Raw genomic sequence first — 19,557 nt, forward strand, 5'->3', positions numbered from 1 at the left:
TTTTATTTTATTTTATTTTATTATTTCAAAAATTTTCTTATATAATAAAATAAATAAAATAAATCCACGTCATCTCCCTTTCTCCATCATGGACCTAAGTGGAAATGAATAGTCCAGAAGGACTCTGGGGTCATATGCTAACCCCACTACTACTTCATACGGGAGTAGTATCTGTATACCCTCTATCAGAGTCAGTAGTTTTGAGTTGAATCCTCAGCTCATTATCATGGTGCAGCAAAGTTGCCAGTATTCTGGTCTTCCACAGGAAGAACCTGCAGAGTTTCTGGCACAGTTTTTACAAATTGCTGACACAGTACATGATAAGGAAGTAGATCAGGATGTCTACAGATTATTACTGTTTCGATTTGCTGTAAAAGACCAAGCTAAGAGGTGGTTAAATAACCAACCTAAGGCTAGCTTAAGGACATGGAAACAGCTGTCAGAAAAATTCCTGAATCAATATTTCCCCCCAAAACGGATGACACAGCTAAGGGTGGACATCCAAGGCTTCAAACAAGGAGATAATGAATCTCTTTATGATGCTTGGGAGAGATACAGAGAGATGCGAAGAAAATGCCCCTCTGAAATGTTTTCAGAGTGGGTGCAGTTAGACATCTTCTATTATGGGCTTACAGAAAAAGCTCAGATATCTTTGGACCACTCAGCTGGTGGATCTATACACATGAGAAAGACAATTGAAGAAGCTCAAGAGCTCATTGATACAGTTGCCAGAAATCAGCATCTGTACCTAAGTAGTGAACCTTCCATGAAAGAAGAGGCTAAAACAGTAACTGCTGAACTCAGTCCTGCAGAATAAGTTACTGAATTCAATCAGCAATTAGATTTTCTAACAAAACAGCTAGCCGAATTCAAGGAGATATTACAAGACACAAGAATGGCAAATATGAACATGGAAATGCAGTTGAAACAAACAGAACAGCAGTTATCAAAACAAATAACAGAAGAGTGCCAAGCAATTCAATTAAGAAGTGGGAAAACATTAAATACCTCACTTCAAGGCAGTAGGAAGCCAAGAAATGAACAAATTGCTACCCAAAATCCCTCTGAAGACAGTAAGAGCCCAGAGAGGAACAATTCTGGCGTTCAAACGCCAGAAAAGGGTGAAGGGCTGGCATTAAACGCACAACCCATGCTTAGTTCTGGCGTTCAAACGCCACAAACAGGTAGGGAAGTGGCATTAAACGCCCAAAGAAAGCTCAGTTCTGGCGTTCAAACACCAAAAACAGGTAAGGAATTGGCGTCCAACGCCAATCCAGCTTCCAACCCTGGCATTCAAACGCCAGTGGGGGATCAGACACATACAAGTGCTGATAGCAACCCCTCTAAGAAGGCTTTCCCAACCACCTTTGTAGGAAATAAAGCTGCAGCAACTAAGGTTGAGGAATACAAAGCCAAGATGCCTTATCCTCAGAAGCTCCGCCAAGCAGAACAGGATAAGCAATTTGCCCGCTTTGCAGACTATCTCAGGACTCTTGAAATAAAGATTCCATTTGCAGAGGCACTTGAGCAAATACCCTCTTATGCTAAGTTCATGAAAGAGATCTTAAGTCATAAGAAGGATTGGAGAGAAACTGAAAAAATTTACCTCACTGAAGAATGCAGTGCAGTCATTCTGAAAAGCTTACCAGAGAAGCTTAAAGATCCCGGAAGCTTTATGATACAATGCACATTAGAGGGTACTTGTACTAAGCAAGCTCTATGTGATCTTGGGGCAAGTATCAACCTAATACTTGCATCTACTTTCAGAAAGCTTGGTTTGACTGAAGAAGTCAAACCAACCCGGATATGTCTCCAACTTGCTGATGGCTCTATTAAATACCCATCAGGCGTGATTGAAGACATGATTGTCAAGGTTGGGCCATTTGCCTTTCCCACTGACTTTGTGGTGCTGAAAATGGAGGAGCACAAGAGTGCAACTCTCATTCTAGGAAGACCTTTCCTAGCAACTGGACGAACCCTCATTGACGTCCAAAAAGGGGAATTAACCCTGAGAGTCAATGAGAACAAGTTTAAGTTGAATGTTGTCAAAGCTATGCAGCATCCAGACACCCCAAACGACTGCATGAGCATTAATATTATTGATTCTCTGGTGAAAGAGGTCAATATGACTGAGAGTCTCGAATTAGAGCTAGAGGATATCTTTAAAGATGCTCAGCCTGATCTGGAGGAACCAGAGAGAATAATAGAACCTCTGAAAATCCCTCAAAAATAGGAGAAACCTCCTAAACCCGAGCTCAAACCACTACCACCATCCTTGAAATATGCATTTCTTGGAGAAGGTGACACTTTTCCTATAATCATAAGCTCTACCTTAGAGCCACAGGAAGAGGAAGCACTGATTTAAGTGCTAAGGACACACAAGACAGCTCATCGGTGGTCCATCAGTGATCTTAAGGGCATCAGCCCAGCCAGATGCATGCACAAGATCCTATTAGAGGATGACGCTAAGCTAGTGGTTCAATCACAGAGGCGGCTGAATCCAGCCATGAAGGAGGTGGTGTAGAAGGAGGTCACTAAATTACTAGAGGCTGGGATTATTTATCCTTTTTCTGATAGCCCCTGGGTGATCCCTGTCCAAGTCGTCCCTAAGAAGGGTGGCATGACAGTGGTTCATAATGAAAAAAATGAACTGGTTCCTACAAGAACAGTTACAGGGTGGCGTATGTGTATTGATTACAGAAGGCTCAATACAGCTACCAGAAAGGATCATTTTCCTTTACCATTCATAGACCAGATGCTAGAAAGACCAACAGGTCATGAATACTACTGCTTCCTGGATGGATATTCAGGTTATAATCAAATTGCAGTAGATCCTCAGGATCAAGAGAAAACAGCATTCACATGTCCATCCGGAGTATTTGCATACAGAAGAATGTCATTTGGTCTGTGCAATGCACCTGCAACCTTTCAAAGGTGCATGCTCTCCATTTTCTCTGATATGGTGGAAAAATTTTTGGAAGTCTTCATGGATGACTTTTCAGCATTTGTAGACTCATTCAGCTCCTGTCTTGACCATCTAGCACTTGTTCTAAAGAGGTGCCAAGAGACTAACCTGGTTTTAAACTGGGAGAAATGTCACTTTATGGTGACTGAATGAATTGCCCTTGGGCACAAAATTTCAAACAAGGGAATAGAGGTGGATCAAGCTAAAGTAGAGGTAATTGAAAAATTACCACCACCTGCCAATGTTAAGGCAATCAGAAGCTTTCTGGGGCATGCAGGATTCTATAGGAGGTTTATAAAAGATTTTTCAAAAATCAACAAACCTCTGAGTAATCTGCTAGCTGCTGACACGCCATTTATCTTTGATAAGGAGTGTCTGCAGACGTTTGAGACTCTGAAAGCTAAGCTGGTCACAGCACCAGTCATCTTTGCACCAGATTGGGCATTACCATTTGAACTAATGTGTGATGCCAGTGACCATGCCATTGGTGCAGTGTTGGGACAAAGGCATGACAAGCTTTTGCACGTTATTTATTATGCCAGTCGTGTTTTAAATGATGCACAGAAGAACTACACAACCACGGAAAAAGAGTTACTTACAGTGGTTTACGCTATTGACAAGTTTAGATCTTATTTAGTAGGATCAAAAGTGATTGTGTACACTGACCATGCTGCTCTTAAATTTCTACTCACAAAGCATGATTCAAAACCCAGACTCATAAGATGGGTGTTGCTTCTGCAAGAGTTTGATATAGAAATAAGAAACAGAAAAGGGACAGAGAACCAAGTAGCAGATCATCTGTCCCGAATAGAACCAGTAGAAGGGGCGTCCCTCCCTCTTACTGAGATCTCTGAAAACTTTTTGGGTTAGTAACTCTTTGCCATCCAAAAAATACCATGGTTTGCAGAAATTGCAAACTACAAGGCTGTGAGATTCATACCCAAAGAGTATAGTAGGCAGCAATCAAAGAAATTGATCACGGATGCAAAGTACAATCTTTGGGATGAACCATATCTCTTCAAGAGATGTGCAGATGGAGTAATCCGTAGATGTGTGCCTAAAGAAGAAGCACAGAATATCCTCTGGCATTGCCATGGATCACAATATGGAGGATATTTTGGAAGTGAGCGAACAGCCACAAGAGTCCTCCAATGTGGCTTCTATTGGCCTACTCTCTATAAAGACTCCCGAGAGTTTGTGCTTAATTGTGACAGTTGCCAAAGATCTGGCAATCTGCCTCACAGTTATGCCATGCCTCAACAAGAGATCTTGGAGATTGAGTTGTTTGACGTATGGGGTATTGACTTCATGGGGCCTTTCCCACCATCATACTCAAACACTTATATTCTGGTGGTAATGGATTATGTATCCAAATGGGTGAAAGCTATTGCAACACCCACTAATGATACTAAAACAGTGCTGAAATTCCTCCAGAAACATATCTTCAGCAGATTTCGTGTCCCTAGAGTACTAATCAGTGATGGGGGCGCTCATTTCTGCAATAAACAACTTTACTCTGCTGTGGTTCGATATGGAGTTAGCCACAGGGTGGCAACTCCGTATCATCCACAGACAAATGGGCAAGCTGAAGTCTCTAATAGAGAACTTAAAAGAATCCTAGAATGGACTGTGATTAACCGTAGAAGGGATTGGGCAAGAAGCTTGGATGATGCTCTGTGGGCATACAGAACAGCATTCAAGACTCCTATAGGGACCTCTCCATACCAGCTTGTGTATGAAAAAGCCTGACACTTGCCAGTGGAACTGGAACATAAGGCCTACTGGGCAACCAGATTCTTAAACCTTGATGCCAAGTTAGCTGGAGAAAAACGATTGCTCCAGTTAAATGAGCTAGAGGAATTCAGACTCAGTGCTTTCGAAAATGCAAAAATTTACAAAGAGAAAGCAAAAAGATAGCATGATAAGAAGCTGTCATCCAGAGTCTTTGAGCCAGGGCAGAAAGTTCTGCTGTTTAATTCTAGGCTCAAATTATTCCCAGGGAAATTGAAATCCCGGTGGAGAGGACCATATGTGATTACAGGTGTGTCACCATATGGATACGTAGAGCTTCAGGATAATGATTCTAACAAAAAGTTCATTGTTAATGGACAGAGAGTCAAACATTATCTTGAAAGCAATTTTGAGCAAGAATGCTCAAAACTGAGACTTAATTAAAGCTCAGTAATAGTCCAGCTAAAGACAATAAAGAAGCGCTTGCTGGGAGGCAACCCAGCCATTAACAAAGCTTATTTGTTAATTAATTGAATTTTACAGGTTCATATTTATTATCTTCAAGGTAAAATAGCAAATACATCAGTTCACAGAGTTACAGAAGGATTCAGAGGATAAAACAGCAAAAAAAAACTCACTGGTGTGAAAAAGCCAGTAAGAGCTATTTTAGGCGTTAAACGCCCAAAAGAAGCATCTACTGGGCATTTAACGCCAGTAGAGATAGCCATCTGGGCATTAAACGCCAAAAAGAAGCAACTTCTGGGTGTTTAACGCCAGATTTACAGCATCATGGGCGTTTAAAAAAATGCCCAGTGATAAAGGAGTTTATGGCGTTTAACGCCAGCTAGAAGCAACAGCTGGGCGTTAAACGCCCAGACTAAGCACCAACTGGGCGTTAAACGCTAGGATTGTGGATGGGAGGAAGTTTTTGTTCTCAACTTGATTTTTTTCAAATTTTCATGTTTTCATCCATAATTTCTTGCATAAACATATTACAAATCCTAATTTTTCAAATCCTTTTTTAAAAATATCAAATGTATCTTAATTCTAAACATAAATCTTTTTTTAATTCTCTTCAACTTCTTTTCAAATCTTTTTCAAAACTCAATTATCTTTTTGAATTCTTTTCAAATCTTTTCAAATTCTTCTCAAATCTTTTTAAACTCATCATATCTTCTTTTCAAAATTCAGATTTATCTTTTTCAAATATCTTTCATATCTTTTCAATTTTAAATTGCATCTTTTTCCTATCATACTTATCTTTTACAAATCATATCTTCTATCATATCCTCTTCAAAATTTTCGAAAACCCACCCACCTCCCTTTAATTCCACTTTCGGCTCCCTCCTCTCCTCCACAATTCGAACTTGGCTCTCCATCTATCCCTCTCCTTTCCTTTCTTTTGCTTGAGGACAAGCAAACCACTAAGTTTGGTGTGTTTATCCGTGATCACTAAACTAATTCCCACTAAGATCTTGGCTCCTAAGGGAAAACAAACTACTCCAAGAGGCAAGAAAGAGAATATTCCAAAACCACTTTGGAATCAAGGGAAGTTCTTAACCAACGAACATTCAGACCATTACTGCAAAATAATGGGTCTAAGGTCAGTGACCCCGGAAGTTAAATTCGATCTGAAAGAAGATGAATATCCAGAGATCCAAGAGCAAATCCGAAACAGGAGTTGGGAAATCCTAGCTAATCCTGAAACAATGATGGGAAGAAACATGGTTCAAAAATTCTACTCTAATCTGTGGCAAACAGACAGGCAGAGAATAGCTGGAACCACCTTCTATGATTATCAGACACTGGTCAGAGGGAAGATTGTTCACCTCCACCCTGACAAAATCAGGAAGAACTTCAAGCTACCTCAGCTGCAAGATGACCCAGATTCCTTTAATAGGAGAATGATGAGAACATATAAGAGCTTGGACAAAATTTTAGATGAGATATGCCTCCCTAGAACCAAGTGGACAACCAACACAAAAGGAGTCCCAAACCAACTCAAGAGAGAAGATCTCAAACCAGTCGCCAGAGGCTGGCTGTACTTCATTGGGCGTTCTATACTGCCCACTAGCAATCGCTTTGAAGTCACCATCAAAAGAGTAGTAATGATCCATTGCATTATGTTGGGAAAAGAAGAGGAAGTTCATCAGCTGATCTCTTGTGAACTTTACATAATTGCAAACAAGAACTCCAAAGATGCCAAATTGGCTTATCCAAGCTTAATCTTTATGCTATGTAAAGATGCTGGGTTGAAGATGGGAGTAACTGAGTATATCTCAGTTGAGCGACCACTCACCAAAAAGTCAAGGGAAGGACAAAAAGTGCAGGAGGACCCCATCAAGAGGAAAGCACAGGAGTTCCTCCCAAAAATCCCTCAAATTGAATACTAGGAGCGTCTTGAAGCATCTGTTACCAAGTTACAAGAAGCTATAGACCAACTAAAGGTAGAACAGAAAAATCAAAATAGCATGCTTTGCAAACTGCTTGGGGAACAAGAAGAGCAAAGGCGTGAACTGAGGGAACTGAAGCGTCAGAAGGTGTCTCTTGAAGGATCATGCACTCCACAGACTAAGGGAGCATCCCCCTCCCAAAATAAAGGTTGTTGAGTCCTAATCTTACCCTTAACACTGTGATAATTGTTCTTATTAGGAATTCACCTTAGAAGTTATATATTAGTAGTAGTAATTAGTATATCTATTTTGATTTTATCTCCAACTAAGCTATAATTTATTTTTCTCATCATCATTAAACATAAATAAAATACCAGATTTTTAAAATAAGGAGGCAATAATTTTTTTGAGTTTTTAATAAGGAAAATTCTAATTATTTATATGTGGTGGCAATACTTTTTGTCTTTTGAATGAATGCCTGAATAGTGCATATTTTTTATCTTGAATTTTATGAATGTTAAAATTGTTGGCTCTTGAAAGAATGATGAACAAGAGAAATGTTATTGATGATCTGGAAAATCATGAAATTGATTCTTGAAGCAAGAAAAAGCAGTGAAAAAAAGAAGGAGCAGTAGAAAAAGCCAATAGCCCTTTAAACCAAAAGGCAAGGGTAAAAAGGATCCAAGGCTTTGAGCATCAATGAATAGGAAGGCCCAAGGAAATAAATCCAAGCCTAAGCGGCTAAATCAAGCTGTCCCTAACCATGTGCTTGTGGCATGCAGGTCCAAGTGAAAAGCTTGAGACTGAGTGGTTAAAGTCGTAATCCAAAGCAAAAGAGTGTGCTTAAGAACTCTGGACACCTCTAATTAGGGACTTTAGCAAAGCTAAGTCACAATCTAAAAAGGTTTACCCAGTTATGTGTCTGTGGCATTTATGTATCCGGTGGTAATACTGGAAAACAAAGTGCTTAGGGCCATGGCCAAGACTCATAAAATAGCTGTGTTTCAAGAATCAACATACTAAACTAGGAGAATCAATAATACTATCTAAATTCTGAGTTCCTATGGATGCCATTCATTCTAAATTTCAAAGGATAAAGTGAGATGCCAAAACTGTTCGGAAGCAAAAAGCTACTAGCCCCGCTCATCTAATTAGAATCTGAGCTTCGCTTGAAACTCTGAGATATTATTGCTTCTTGATTTCTTTTTATACTATTTTATTTATCTAGTTTCTTGGGGACAAGCAACAGTTTAAGTTTGGTGTTGTGATGAGCGGATATTTTATACGCTTTTTGGGGTAATTTCATGTAGTTTTTAGTGTGTTTTAGTTAGTTTTTAGTATATTTTTATTAGTTTTTGGGAAAAATTCATATTTCTGGACTTTACTATGAGTTTTTGTGTTTTTCTGTGATTTCAGGTATTTTCTGGCTAAAATTGAGGGAGCTGAGCAAAAATCTAATTCAGGCTTAGAAAGGGACTGCTGATGCTATTGGATTCTGACCTCCCTGCACCTGGAATGGATTTTTTAGAGCTATAGGAGTCCAACTGGAACGCTCTCAATTGGGTTGGAAATTAGACATTCAGGGCTTCCCAGAAATATATAATAGTCTATACTTTTCTCGAAGATAAATAACGTAAACTGGCATTTATCGCCAGTTCCATGTTGCATTCTGGCGTTGAACGCCAGAAACAGGTTGCAAGTTGGAGTTAAACGCCAGAAATAGGTTACAACCTGACGTTTAACTCCAGAAATAGCCCAGGCACGTCAGAAGCTCAAGTCTCAGCCCCAGCACACACCAAGTGGGCTCTTGAAGTGGATTTTTGCACTATCTATCTTAGTTTACTCATTTTCTGTAATCTTAGGTTATTAGTTTAGTATTTAAACAACTTTTAGAGACTTATTTTGTATCTCATAACATTTTAGATCTGAACTTTGTACTTTTTGATGGCATGAGTCTCTAAACCCCATTGTTGGGGGTGAGGAGCTCTCCAGCGTCTCGATTAATTAATGCAATTATTTCTGTTTTCTATTCAAACATGCTTGTTTCTCTCTAAGATGTTCATTCGTACTTAACCATGATGAAGGTGATGATCCGTGACACTCATCACCATTCTCAATATATGAACGCGTTCCTGACAACCACCTCCGTTCTACCTTTGATTGAATGAATATCTCTTGGATTCCTTAATCAGAATCTTCGTGGTATAAGCTAGAATCCATTGGCAGCATTCTTGAGAATCCGGAAAGTCTAAACCTTGTCTGTGGTATTCCGAGTAGGATTCAGGGATTGAATGACTGTGACAAGCTTCAAACTCACAAGGGTCGGGCGTAGTGACAGACGCAAAAGGATCAATGGATCCTATTCCAGCATGAGTGAGAACCGACAGATGATTAGCTGTGCGGTGACAGCGCACCTGGACCATTTTCACTGAGAAGACGGATGGTAGCCATTGACAATGGTGATCCACCAATACATAGCTTGCCATAGATGGAACCTTGCGTGTGTGAAGAAGATGACAGTAGGAAAGCAGAGATTCATAAGACAAAGCATCTCCAAAACTCCAACACATTCTCCATTACTGCATAACAATTACTCATTTCATGCTCTTTCACTTTTTACAATTGAAACTAAAGAACCCTATTGGTATCCTGACTAAGAATAATAAGATAACCATAGCTTGCTTCAAGCCAACAATCTCCGTGGGATCGACCCTTACTCACGTAAGGTATTACTTGGACGACCCAATGCACTTGCTGGTTAGTTGTGCGGAATTACATAGTGTGAGTGTAATTTTCATGCACCAGTTTACAGGTCAAGAATGGCCTAAAAGAGAGAAAGGAAGCATGCACAAGTGGAAGGAACATGAAAAATGGAGCTTTGGAGAATTTGGCTACGACGTGCACGTGCGGCTAACACGCACGCATGGGAGCATGCTCTTAGGATTGGTGTGCAAAAGTTGGCGCATTCGTGTGGCTGAGCGAAAATCCCATTGACGCGTTCGCGTGGCCGACGTGCACGCGTGGCTTGCAAAACTCATATGAGGCACACGCGTGGCCGACCCGTGCACGCGACGCTCGGCACGAGACATCATTAATGAAATCTTGGCTAGCGATTTCTGAGGAGCTCCAAGCCAAAATCCAACTTGATTCTGCATGAAAAAGACCCAAGAATTGATGGGGGAAAGGGAGAAACTCTCATTTCTGTCTAGGTTTTAGCTTTCTCAATTTAAATATCACTTGGATCCTTTGGTTAGATCTGTTTTTTAATTCAACATTGCTTTAATTTGTAGATCTCATTCTCCTACTCTCATTTAGTGTTCTTGTTACTCTAGTTATTTTAGATCTTGGAAATGGATCTTGTTTACATTGATTTCTATTAATGCATTGAGGATTTTCATGTTTATTGTTGTTAATTGCTTAAGTGTTGTTAATTGTTTGTAGTAGATAACTTTGATTTGAATTTTCTTCTCAATTTCACAATGTCTTCTATTCTTGCTCACCAAGTGTTTAAGGAAATGTCAATTATAGTTATGGAGTAGATTTTCACTCTTGGCTTGGGGGTTGGAAAATTATAACCACTTGAATTGTCAAGGTCTTTTATTGATTGACAATTAAAAATTGCTAGTTGATTTGAATGCCACTAAAGCTAGTCTTTCCTTAAGATTTGACTAGGACTTATGCACTCAAATTTATTATCTCCACTTGACTTTCCTTCATAGTTAGAGGTTAACTAAGTAGAGCAATAGCCAATTCTTGTCACAATTGATGGAGGCAATGATGATAGGAATTCCAATTCTCACCCTAGCCAAGGATTTTATATTGATTGATTATCATTCACCCTTGTTAGTTTAATTTCTTGGTTTTCTTAGTCCAATTGTTAATTGCTCATTGTTTTAATTCATGTTCATTTACTTTTCATGTATTCAACTCCAAAAATACCAAGAGAACACCTAAGTGCATCTTAGGGCAACTCCTAGGGAGAACGACCCTGGGTTTTACTCCCAATTATTTAATTTGAATTCTGGTGACACATTTTCTAAATTTGGTGCAGGATAGCTTGTTGGTTTAGATTATAGTCACGACGGAATTTATTGGTAAATTCTAGACCGACAAAATATTTCATATCAAATTTTGGCACCGTTGCCAGGGAGTTTGCATATGTGTGCCATGTTGTTAGTTAGTGTAAATATGTTGATATATGAATACTTGCATTTTTCTTGATTATTTGCTAGTTCAATTGTTAGTTAGGATTAATCTTTGTTTAGTGCATTTTATTGTCCTGAGCTCTATGCTTCTTGCATTGAATGACGCGTTCATTACCGGATCCAAGCATGGCTACATTTGATCCTGAAATTGAAAGGACTTTGCTCCAAATTAGGCAAGCTCGGCATTGGTTGGCTTTCGGAGGTTGTGAAAGGGTTTCTACCAATTCACTGACCTTATCCGAGGTTGAATCCGAAACGTCATTTGAGAAAGGAAGGAACTATCTACTCTTCCATTGATACTACTAATAGCTCTTCCATTGATTTAGGTACCGATACTATGGCCGCTCCAAGAAGAGTCACTCTTAAGGAGGCGGGTGCTCCGAATTTTGTCCTTCAACCGCTTCAAGTGCGTCATCCGGATTTGAATGCTAATTTTGAGCTCAAAACTACCTTGATTAATCTTCTACCCAAGTTGCATGGTCTTCCTGATCAAGATCCTATTAGATACCTTAGAGACTTTCAAGGTGTATATTCAACAATTAGGCGAGAGGGTTCCGATGAGGTTGCCATTTGGTTATTTGCTTTTCCATTCTCTCTTGAGAGAAAAGCTAAAGAGTGGTTCTACACTTTGCCCGATGAGATTGTTGCCGATTGGGATTTGCTTAGAAGGGAGTTTTTAGACAAATTCTTTCCTCTGGAGGTGACGGATAGGTGAAGGAGAGAAATTTCATGTATTGTTCAAGGTGAATTGGAAACTCTCTATGAGTATTGGGAACATTTTCGAAAGCTTATTGACTCATGCCCTCACCACATGATTGACACTCTAGTGTTGATCATTTACTTTTGCCAAGGAATGAAACCTCAAGATAATATCCTCTTGGATGCTTCAAGTAATAGTTCCTTGACAAAGTATAGAACGACAGAGGAAGCATGGCAACTTATCACCGATTTGGCCGAGTCCACCCAACATGCTAGACAAAGAAACAATCATCCAAGAGCCATAAATGAAGTTTCTTCTAGTAGTGAGACCACCGCCCACACCAAAACCTTAGGAGAGATGACCAATATTCTCAAGCAACTCCAACTCAATCAACAACAACCTCCACCTCCTTAACAACAACAATGTCAACAGTTGGTCCCTCAAAGAGTGTGCAGAATTTGCTCTTGTTACTCTCATTATACCGATGAATTCCAAGTCTCCAAGAGGACAATACCTTGGCGGCAACTAATGCATATTACAATCGTCCAAATCAAGGGTATCATCAACAAAGAGGTAACTATAATCAAAGGGGTAACTACAATCAAGGTTGGCAAGACACTCCCAACCAAGGATGGAAGGACAACTACAACCAAGGAGGTAGAGACAATGGTGGGAATCAAAGGTGGAATAATAACCACCAACAAAATTAGTATCAACAAAACCCTCCATACCAACAACAAAACCAAAGATAAACCTACCAACCATCTCACCAAAGGCAAGCACCTCAACTCAACCAACCATAAAAACCAAGATGAAACACTCCGTTCTATTCTTTAAGGACAAAAAGAGTTTCAAGCTTCACTTAACTCTAGCATCAACAGTCTTACCTCTACCATCCAAGCTATTCTATCCCATATGGAACTACCCTCTACCTCCAATACTCAACCCTCAAGCTCTAGTGCACTACCCTCTCAATCTTTACCCAACCCTAAGGGTGGCATCAATGCCATCACCTTGAGGTTCGGCACTAAATTGCAAGAGAGGAGTCCTCAGGAGCTAAGCCCAAGAGAAGTTACTCAAGACAATGATGTTGTTGAGGTAGAAGAAATCGAAGAGGAGGATGAGGTACAAGAGGTGGTTGAAGAAGAAGTTGCTCAACTAAGGGATGGAGTTTCTAATGATGGAAATGTCTTGTAAGAAGCTACTCCAATTCCATTTTCTACATTGGCAATGAAGACCAAGAAGCAAGTGGAGCTAGATCCCAAGATGGTGAAGATATTAAAAAAGATCGAGGTAACTATTCCCCTTTTTGATGCTATTCGCCAAGTCCCTAAGTATGCTAAATTTCTAAAAGATTTGTGCATGAACAAGGAAAGGATTCATGATTTAGAAACTATTCCATTGAGAAGCTCAATTTCTGCTTTGATGGGTGCTATACCAGAGAAATGTGGAGATCCCGGTCCTTGTCTAGTCACTTGCACTATACATGGTGTACCATTTTTTTATTGCATGTGTGATCTAGGTGCTTGTGTTAGCATTATGCCTTTATCTATTTCTAATACATTGAGGCTTCCACCATTGAAATGGTCGGCGGCCCGTTTTGTTTTGGTGGATAAAAGTATAATATTTGTGGTTGGCATTGCGGAAGAAGTTTTAGTGAGTATAAAGGGGTTGGTTTTCCCGATTGATTTTCATATTCTTGAGATACCCCCTAGTGACACCGGAAGAACATCATCTATCTTGCTTCGGAGGCCATTTTTGAAGACCTCCTGGTTTAAATTGGATACTTTTTTGGGTACTTACTCTTTTAAAATTGATGGAAGAGTGATGAGTTTTAATCTTGATGAAGCCATGAGACATCCGTCGGAAGACCATTCTATCTTCTGGTGTGATATCATTGATAATGTTGTGGCTGAAGTCCACCATGATGGTCTTGATGAGAAAAATATGATTCCAGGTCCAAGTGTGGGGAGCCCCCATGTATGTGAAGAAGATACCTTACCACCTCCGATGTTGCTGGATGATCAACTGCCAAGTCATAAACAAAGTGTGGATTTGAAACCACTTCCACCCCAACTAAAATATGCATATCTTGAATAGAATCAAAAGCTCTCGGTGATCATTACAAAGGATCTTACCTCCCAACGTGAGGAGAAATTGCTTCATATCTTGAGAAGAAACAAAAGGGCTATTGGGTGGAGCTTGGCGGACATAGTTGGCATAAGCCCTCAAGTTTGTGAACACCATATTTTTCTAGAGCAAGGAGCCAAGCCTATTCGGCAACCTCAAAGGCATTTGAATCCCATTATTCTAGAGGTTGTGAAGAAGGAGGTCACCCGATTGCTAGAGGCCGACATTATCTATCCAATTTCGGATAGTGAGTGGGTAAGCCCTGTGCAAGTGGTTCCAAAAAAGTCTGGTGTTACCACAATCAAGAATGAAAGAGGGGATCTTGTGGCTACAAGGATACAAAACTCATGGAGGGTCTGTATCGATTATAGGTGCTTGAATTTGGCTATTAGGAAGGACCACTATCCATTACCATTCATCGATCAAATGCTTGATCGCTTGTCTGGTAAATTTCATTACTGTTTTTTAGATGGCTATTCTGGCTACTTCCAATTCCATATTGCTCCAGAAGACCAAGAGAAAACCACTTTCACATGCCCCTTTGGAACATATGCCTACAAAAGAATACCCTTTGACTTGTGTAACGCACCGGCTACGTTCTAAAGGTGTATGATGAGTATCTTTGCGAATCTTCTTATGCATTGTATGGAGGTGTTCATGGATGATTTTAGTGTTTATGGGGACTCCTTTGATTTTTGATTGGATAATCTTGCAAAAGTATTAGAGCGGTGTACTAAATCAAACCTTGTGCTTAACTTTGAAAAATGACACTTTATGGTGAGACAAGGTATTGTTTTACGTCACATCGTCTCTAATGATGGTATTTCTGTTGATCCATCAAAGGTCGATGTTATTTCTAATTTACCTTACCCCTCTTCTGTGAGAGAAGTCCGTGCTTTTCTTGGTCATACAGGTTTCTACCGACGTTTCATCAAGGACTTTAGTAAGGTTGCACTACCTCTCTCCCGGTTGTTGCAAAAGGATGTAGAATTTGATTTGAGTGAAGATTGCATGGAGGCATTTGACAAGCTAAAGATTTCCTTGACCCAAGCTCCTATTGTGAGAGGGCCTGACAGGAGTAGGCCGTTCGAGATCATGTGTGACGCATCTAGCTATGCAGTAGGAGCGGCGCTGGCTCAACGCGATGGTAAAAATTCCCATGTCATTGCTTATGCTTCCAAGACTTTAGATGCTGCCCAGTCTAATTACACTACCACTGAGAAGGAATTGTTAGCAATTGGCTTTGCCTTGGATAAATTCCGGGCCTATTTACTTGGATCCAAAGTGGTAGTATATTCAGACCATGCGGCATTGAAGTATTTGTTGGCCAAGAAAGAGTCAAAAACAAGGTTAATCCGATGAGTATTGCTTTGCAAGAGTTTGATCTAGAAATCAGGGATAGAAGTGGTTCCCAAAATTTAGTGCCGGATCACTTGAGTCACCTAGAGCATACAAAGAGCGACCCCACTCCTATCAATGATGCATTTCCCTTGACAGCTTGCAAGCAATATCCGAGGTGATTCCTTGGTATGTACCCATTGCTAATTACTTGGTTGGTCGCACCTTTCCTCCCAATTTCTCTAAGCATCAAAGGGATAAGCTCAAGAGCGAATCCAAATATTATATATGGGATGACCGATATTTGTGGAGATATGGTGCTAACCAAATAATTAGAAGGGTGTATTCCACAATTCGAGTTTCAGTCTATCTTGGAGGCTTGCCACTCTTCTGAGGGTGGTGGCCACTTTGGTCCTCAAAGAACTGCTAGAAAGGTCCTAAACTGCGAATTTTGGTGGCCTACACTCTTTAAGGATGCATCTCTCTTTTGTAGCTCTTTCCCACAATGCCTAAGATTTGAAAATATCTCCAAGAGGGATGAGATACCCCAACAAACCATGTTGTTTTGAAAAATTTTTTATGTTTGGGGTATTGACTTCATGGGTCCTTTTCCAAACTCTAATGGTTTCATATATGTTCTGCTAGCTGTTGACTATGTCTCCAAGTTGGTAGAAGCGTTTCCCACCCATACTGATGATGCTAATGTGGTTATCTCTTTCGTTCGGAATAACATCATTTGTCACTTTGGATCACCACGGGCAATCGTGAGTGATCAAGGCTCTCATTTTTGTAATAAGAGGATGATATATTTGATGAAGAAGTATGGCATCATTCACACGGTGGCTATGGCCTACCACCCCCAAACAAATGGCCAAGCCAAAGTTTCTAACCGGAAAATCAAGCGCATATTAGAGAAGATTGTGAAGCCTCATAGGAGGGATTGGAGTTCTAAGTTCGGAGATGTGCTTTGGGCTTACCGGACGGCTTATAAGACACCAATTGGTATGAATCCGTTCCGGCTAGTCTATAGGAAGGCTTGCCATCTCCCGGTGGAGGTGGAACACAAGGCTTATTGAGTTGTAAAAGAATGCAACTCAGGATTAGGGGGAGCCGGAATCGAAAGGAAGTTACAATTAGTACAATTAGAGTGTCTTCGATTGGAAGCTTATGAGAATTTAAGGGTCTACAAAGAGAGAAAGAAGGCGGTGCATGATAAGCATATCAAGAGAAGAGATTTTAGAGCTGGGATCTCATCCTCCTCTATGATGAGCGGATAATTTATACGCTTTTTGGCATTGTTTTTAGTATGTTTTTAGTATGTTTTAGTTAGTTTTTATTATATTTTTATTAGTTTTTAGTTAAAATTCACTTTTCTGGACTTTACTATGGGTTTGTGTGTTTTTCTGTGATTTTAGGTATTTTCTGGCTGAAATTGAGAGACCTGAGCAAAAATCTGATTCAGAGGCTGAAAAGGAATGCATATGCTGTTGGATTCTGACCTCCCTGCACTCGAAGTGGATTTTCTGGAGCTACAGAAGCCCGATTGGTGCGCTCTCAATTGCGTTGGAAAGTAGACATACTGGCTTTCCAACAATGTATACTAGTCCATACTTTTCCCGAGATTTGATGGCCCAAACAGGCGTTCCAAGTCAGTAAAACGCCGGAACTGGCACAAGAATGGGAGTTAAACGCCCAAACTGGCACAAAAGCTGGCGTTTAACTCCAGGAAAACTCTCTACACATAGAAGCTTCAATGCTCAGCCCAAGCACACACTAAGTGGGCTCGGAAGTGGATTTTTATGTCATTTACTCATCTTTGTAAACCCTAAGCTACTAGTTCTCTACAAATAGGACCTTTTACTATTGTATTCTCATCTGGGTAGCTATCTTCGAGTAGTCTTATGCTATCTTAGATCATTTGGGGGCTGGCCTCACGGCCATGCCTAGACCTTGTTATTATGTATTTTCAACGGTGGAGTTTCTACACACCATAGATTAAGGTGTGGAGCTTTGCTGTACCTCGAGTATCAATGCAATTACTATTGTTCTTCTATTCAATTCGGCTTATTCTTGTTCTAAGATATCACTTGTTCCTCAACTTGATGAATGTGATGATTCGTGACACTCATCATCATTCTCACCTATGAACGTGTGCCTAACAACCACCTCCGTTCTACCTTAGATTGAGTGGATATCTCTTGGATTCTTTAATCAGAATATTCGTGGTATAAGCTAGAATTGATGGCGGCATTCAAGAGAATCCGGAAGGTCTAAACCTTGTATGTGGTATTCTGAGTAGGATTCAAGGATTGAATGACTGTGACAAGCTTCAAACTCGCGATTGTGGGGCGTTAGTGACAGACGCAAAAGAATCATTGGATTCTATTCCGACATGATCTAGAACCGACAGCTAAATAGCCGTGCCGTGACAGAGCGCGTTGAAAATTTTCACTGAGAGGATGGGAGGTAGCCGTTGACAACGGTGAAACCCTACATACAAACTTGCCATGGAAAGGAGTAAGAAGGATTGGATGAAGACAGTAAGAAAGCAGAGACACGGAAGGGACAGAGCATCTCCATTCGCTTATCTGAAATTCTCACCAATGAATTACATAAGTATCTCTATCTTTATTTTATGCTTTATTCATAAATCATCCATAACCATTTGAATCTGCCTGACTGAGATTTACAGGATGACCATAGATTGCTTCATACCAACAATCTCCGTAGGATCGACCCTTACTCGCGTAAGGTTTATTACTTGGACGACCCAGTGCACTTGCTGGTTAGTTGTGCGAAGTTGTGATAAAAAGTTGAGATTGCAATTGAGCGTACCATGTTGATGGCGCCATTGATGATCACAATTTCGTGCACCAAGTTTTTGGCGCCGTTGCCGGGGAATTAAATGTCCTAACTACGGTTTCGCATTTGTTCTCTGCAATAACAGTGCCAAGTTTTGATCCGGCAACAACACCAAGTTTTTGGCGCTGTTGCCGGGGATTGTTTGAGTTTGGACAACTGACGGTTCACCTTGTTGCTTAGCTTAGGTATTTTTCTTCAGAGTTCTTAAGAATGAATTCTAGTGTTTCAAGGTGATGTTCTTATCATCACCAAAGCTAATTGATTCTCATCAATTTAGCTCTTGAATGTAATGTCCTGCTGAAGCTTGGCTAGCCATGTCTAATTTCTTTAGACTAAAGCTTTAGACTAACATTGCATGATTCCTGGAATTCTCATTAAGAATTTTGATATCCTTATTTCTTTTTCACTCAATTTTAAAAAAAAATCCAAAAAAATTACAAAATCATAAAAACCAAAAATATTTTTGTTTCTTGTTGAGTCTAGTGTCTCATTTTAAGTTTGGTGTCAATTGCATGTTTCTGTTCTTCTTGCATTTTTTTCGAATTCATTCATGTGTCTTAATTGATCTTCAAGCTGTTCTTGATGATTTCCTTGTTCTGATCTTTAAATTCTCTTGTCTTGAGTGTTTTGTTGTTTCTCATATGCATTCTCATTTTGTTAGTGTTAATAGTATACAAACTTCTAAGTTTGGTGTCTTGCATGCATTGTTTATTTGATCTTAGTTTCATTTTGATTATTTCTCATTATTAAAAATCCAAAAAAAAATTTTATTTGTGTCTTTTCAAGTCAATAATACAGAGAATTGAAGATTCAGAACATACAGCAGAGGAATTACACAGAAAAAGCTGGGCGTTCAAAACGCCCAGTGAGGAAGGCAAACTGGCGTTTAAACGCCAGCCAGGGTGCCTGGCTGGGCGTTTAATGCCCAAAAGGGGTGAGTTTTGGGCGTTTAACGCCAGGATGGCACAAGAGGGAAGATTTTGTTTTTAATTCAAATTTTTTCAAGTTTTCAAAATTTTTCAAAATCAAATCTTTTTCAAATCATAACTTTTCAATCATATATTTTCAAAATCAATTTCTTTCCATTTTCAAAAATACTTGCTAACAATTAATGATTTGATTCAACATTTCAATTATGTTGCCTTTTCTGTTGAGAAAGGTTTAATGTCTGAATCATATCTTTTAAATTTCTAGTTAGCCAAGTCATTAATTTTCAAAATCAAATCTTTTTTT

At 39.7% G+C, this 19,557-nt stretch overlaps 1 protein-coding gene across 1 annotated transcript; it reads left to right on the top strand.

The window, feature by feature from the left end:
- Positions 1-14,898: 14,898 nt before the first annotated feature.
- Positions 14,899-16,538, top strand: LOC140173677 (uncharacterized). Its single transcript, XM_072198187.1, has 2 exons — positions 14,899-15,271; positions 16,108-16,538. Exons 1-2 carry the CDS (start codon positions 14,899-14,901, stop codon positions 16,536-16,538), a joined length of 804 nt encoding a protein of 267 aa, XP_072054288.1.
- The last annotated feature ends 3,019 nt before the right edge of the window (positions 16,539-19,557 follow it).

The sequence above is a fragment of the Arachis hypogaea genome, chromosome 6 (assembly GCF_003086295.3).
Source record: "Arachis hypogaea cultivar Tifrunner chromosome 6, arahy.Tifrunner.gnm2.J5K5, whole genome shotgun sequence".
Lineage (NCBI taxonomy): Eukaryota > Viridiplantae > Streptophyta > Magnoliopsida > Fabales > Fabaceae > Arachis > Arachis hypogaea.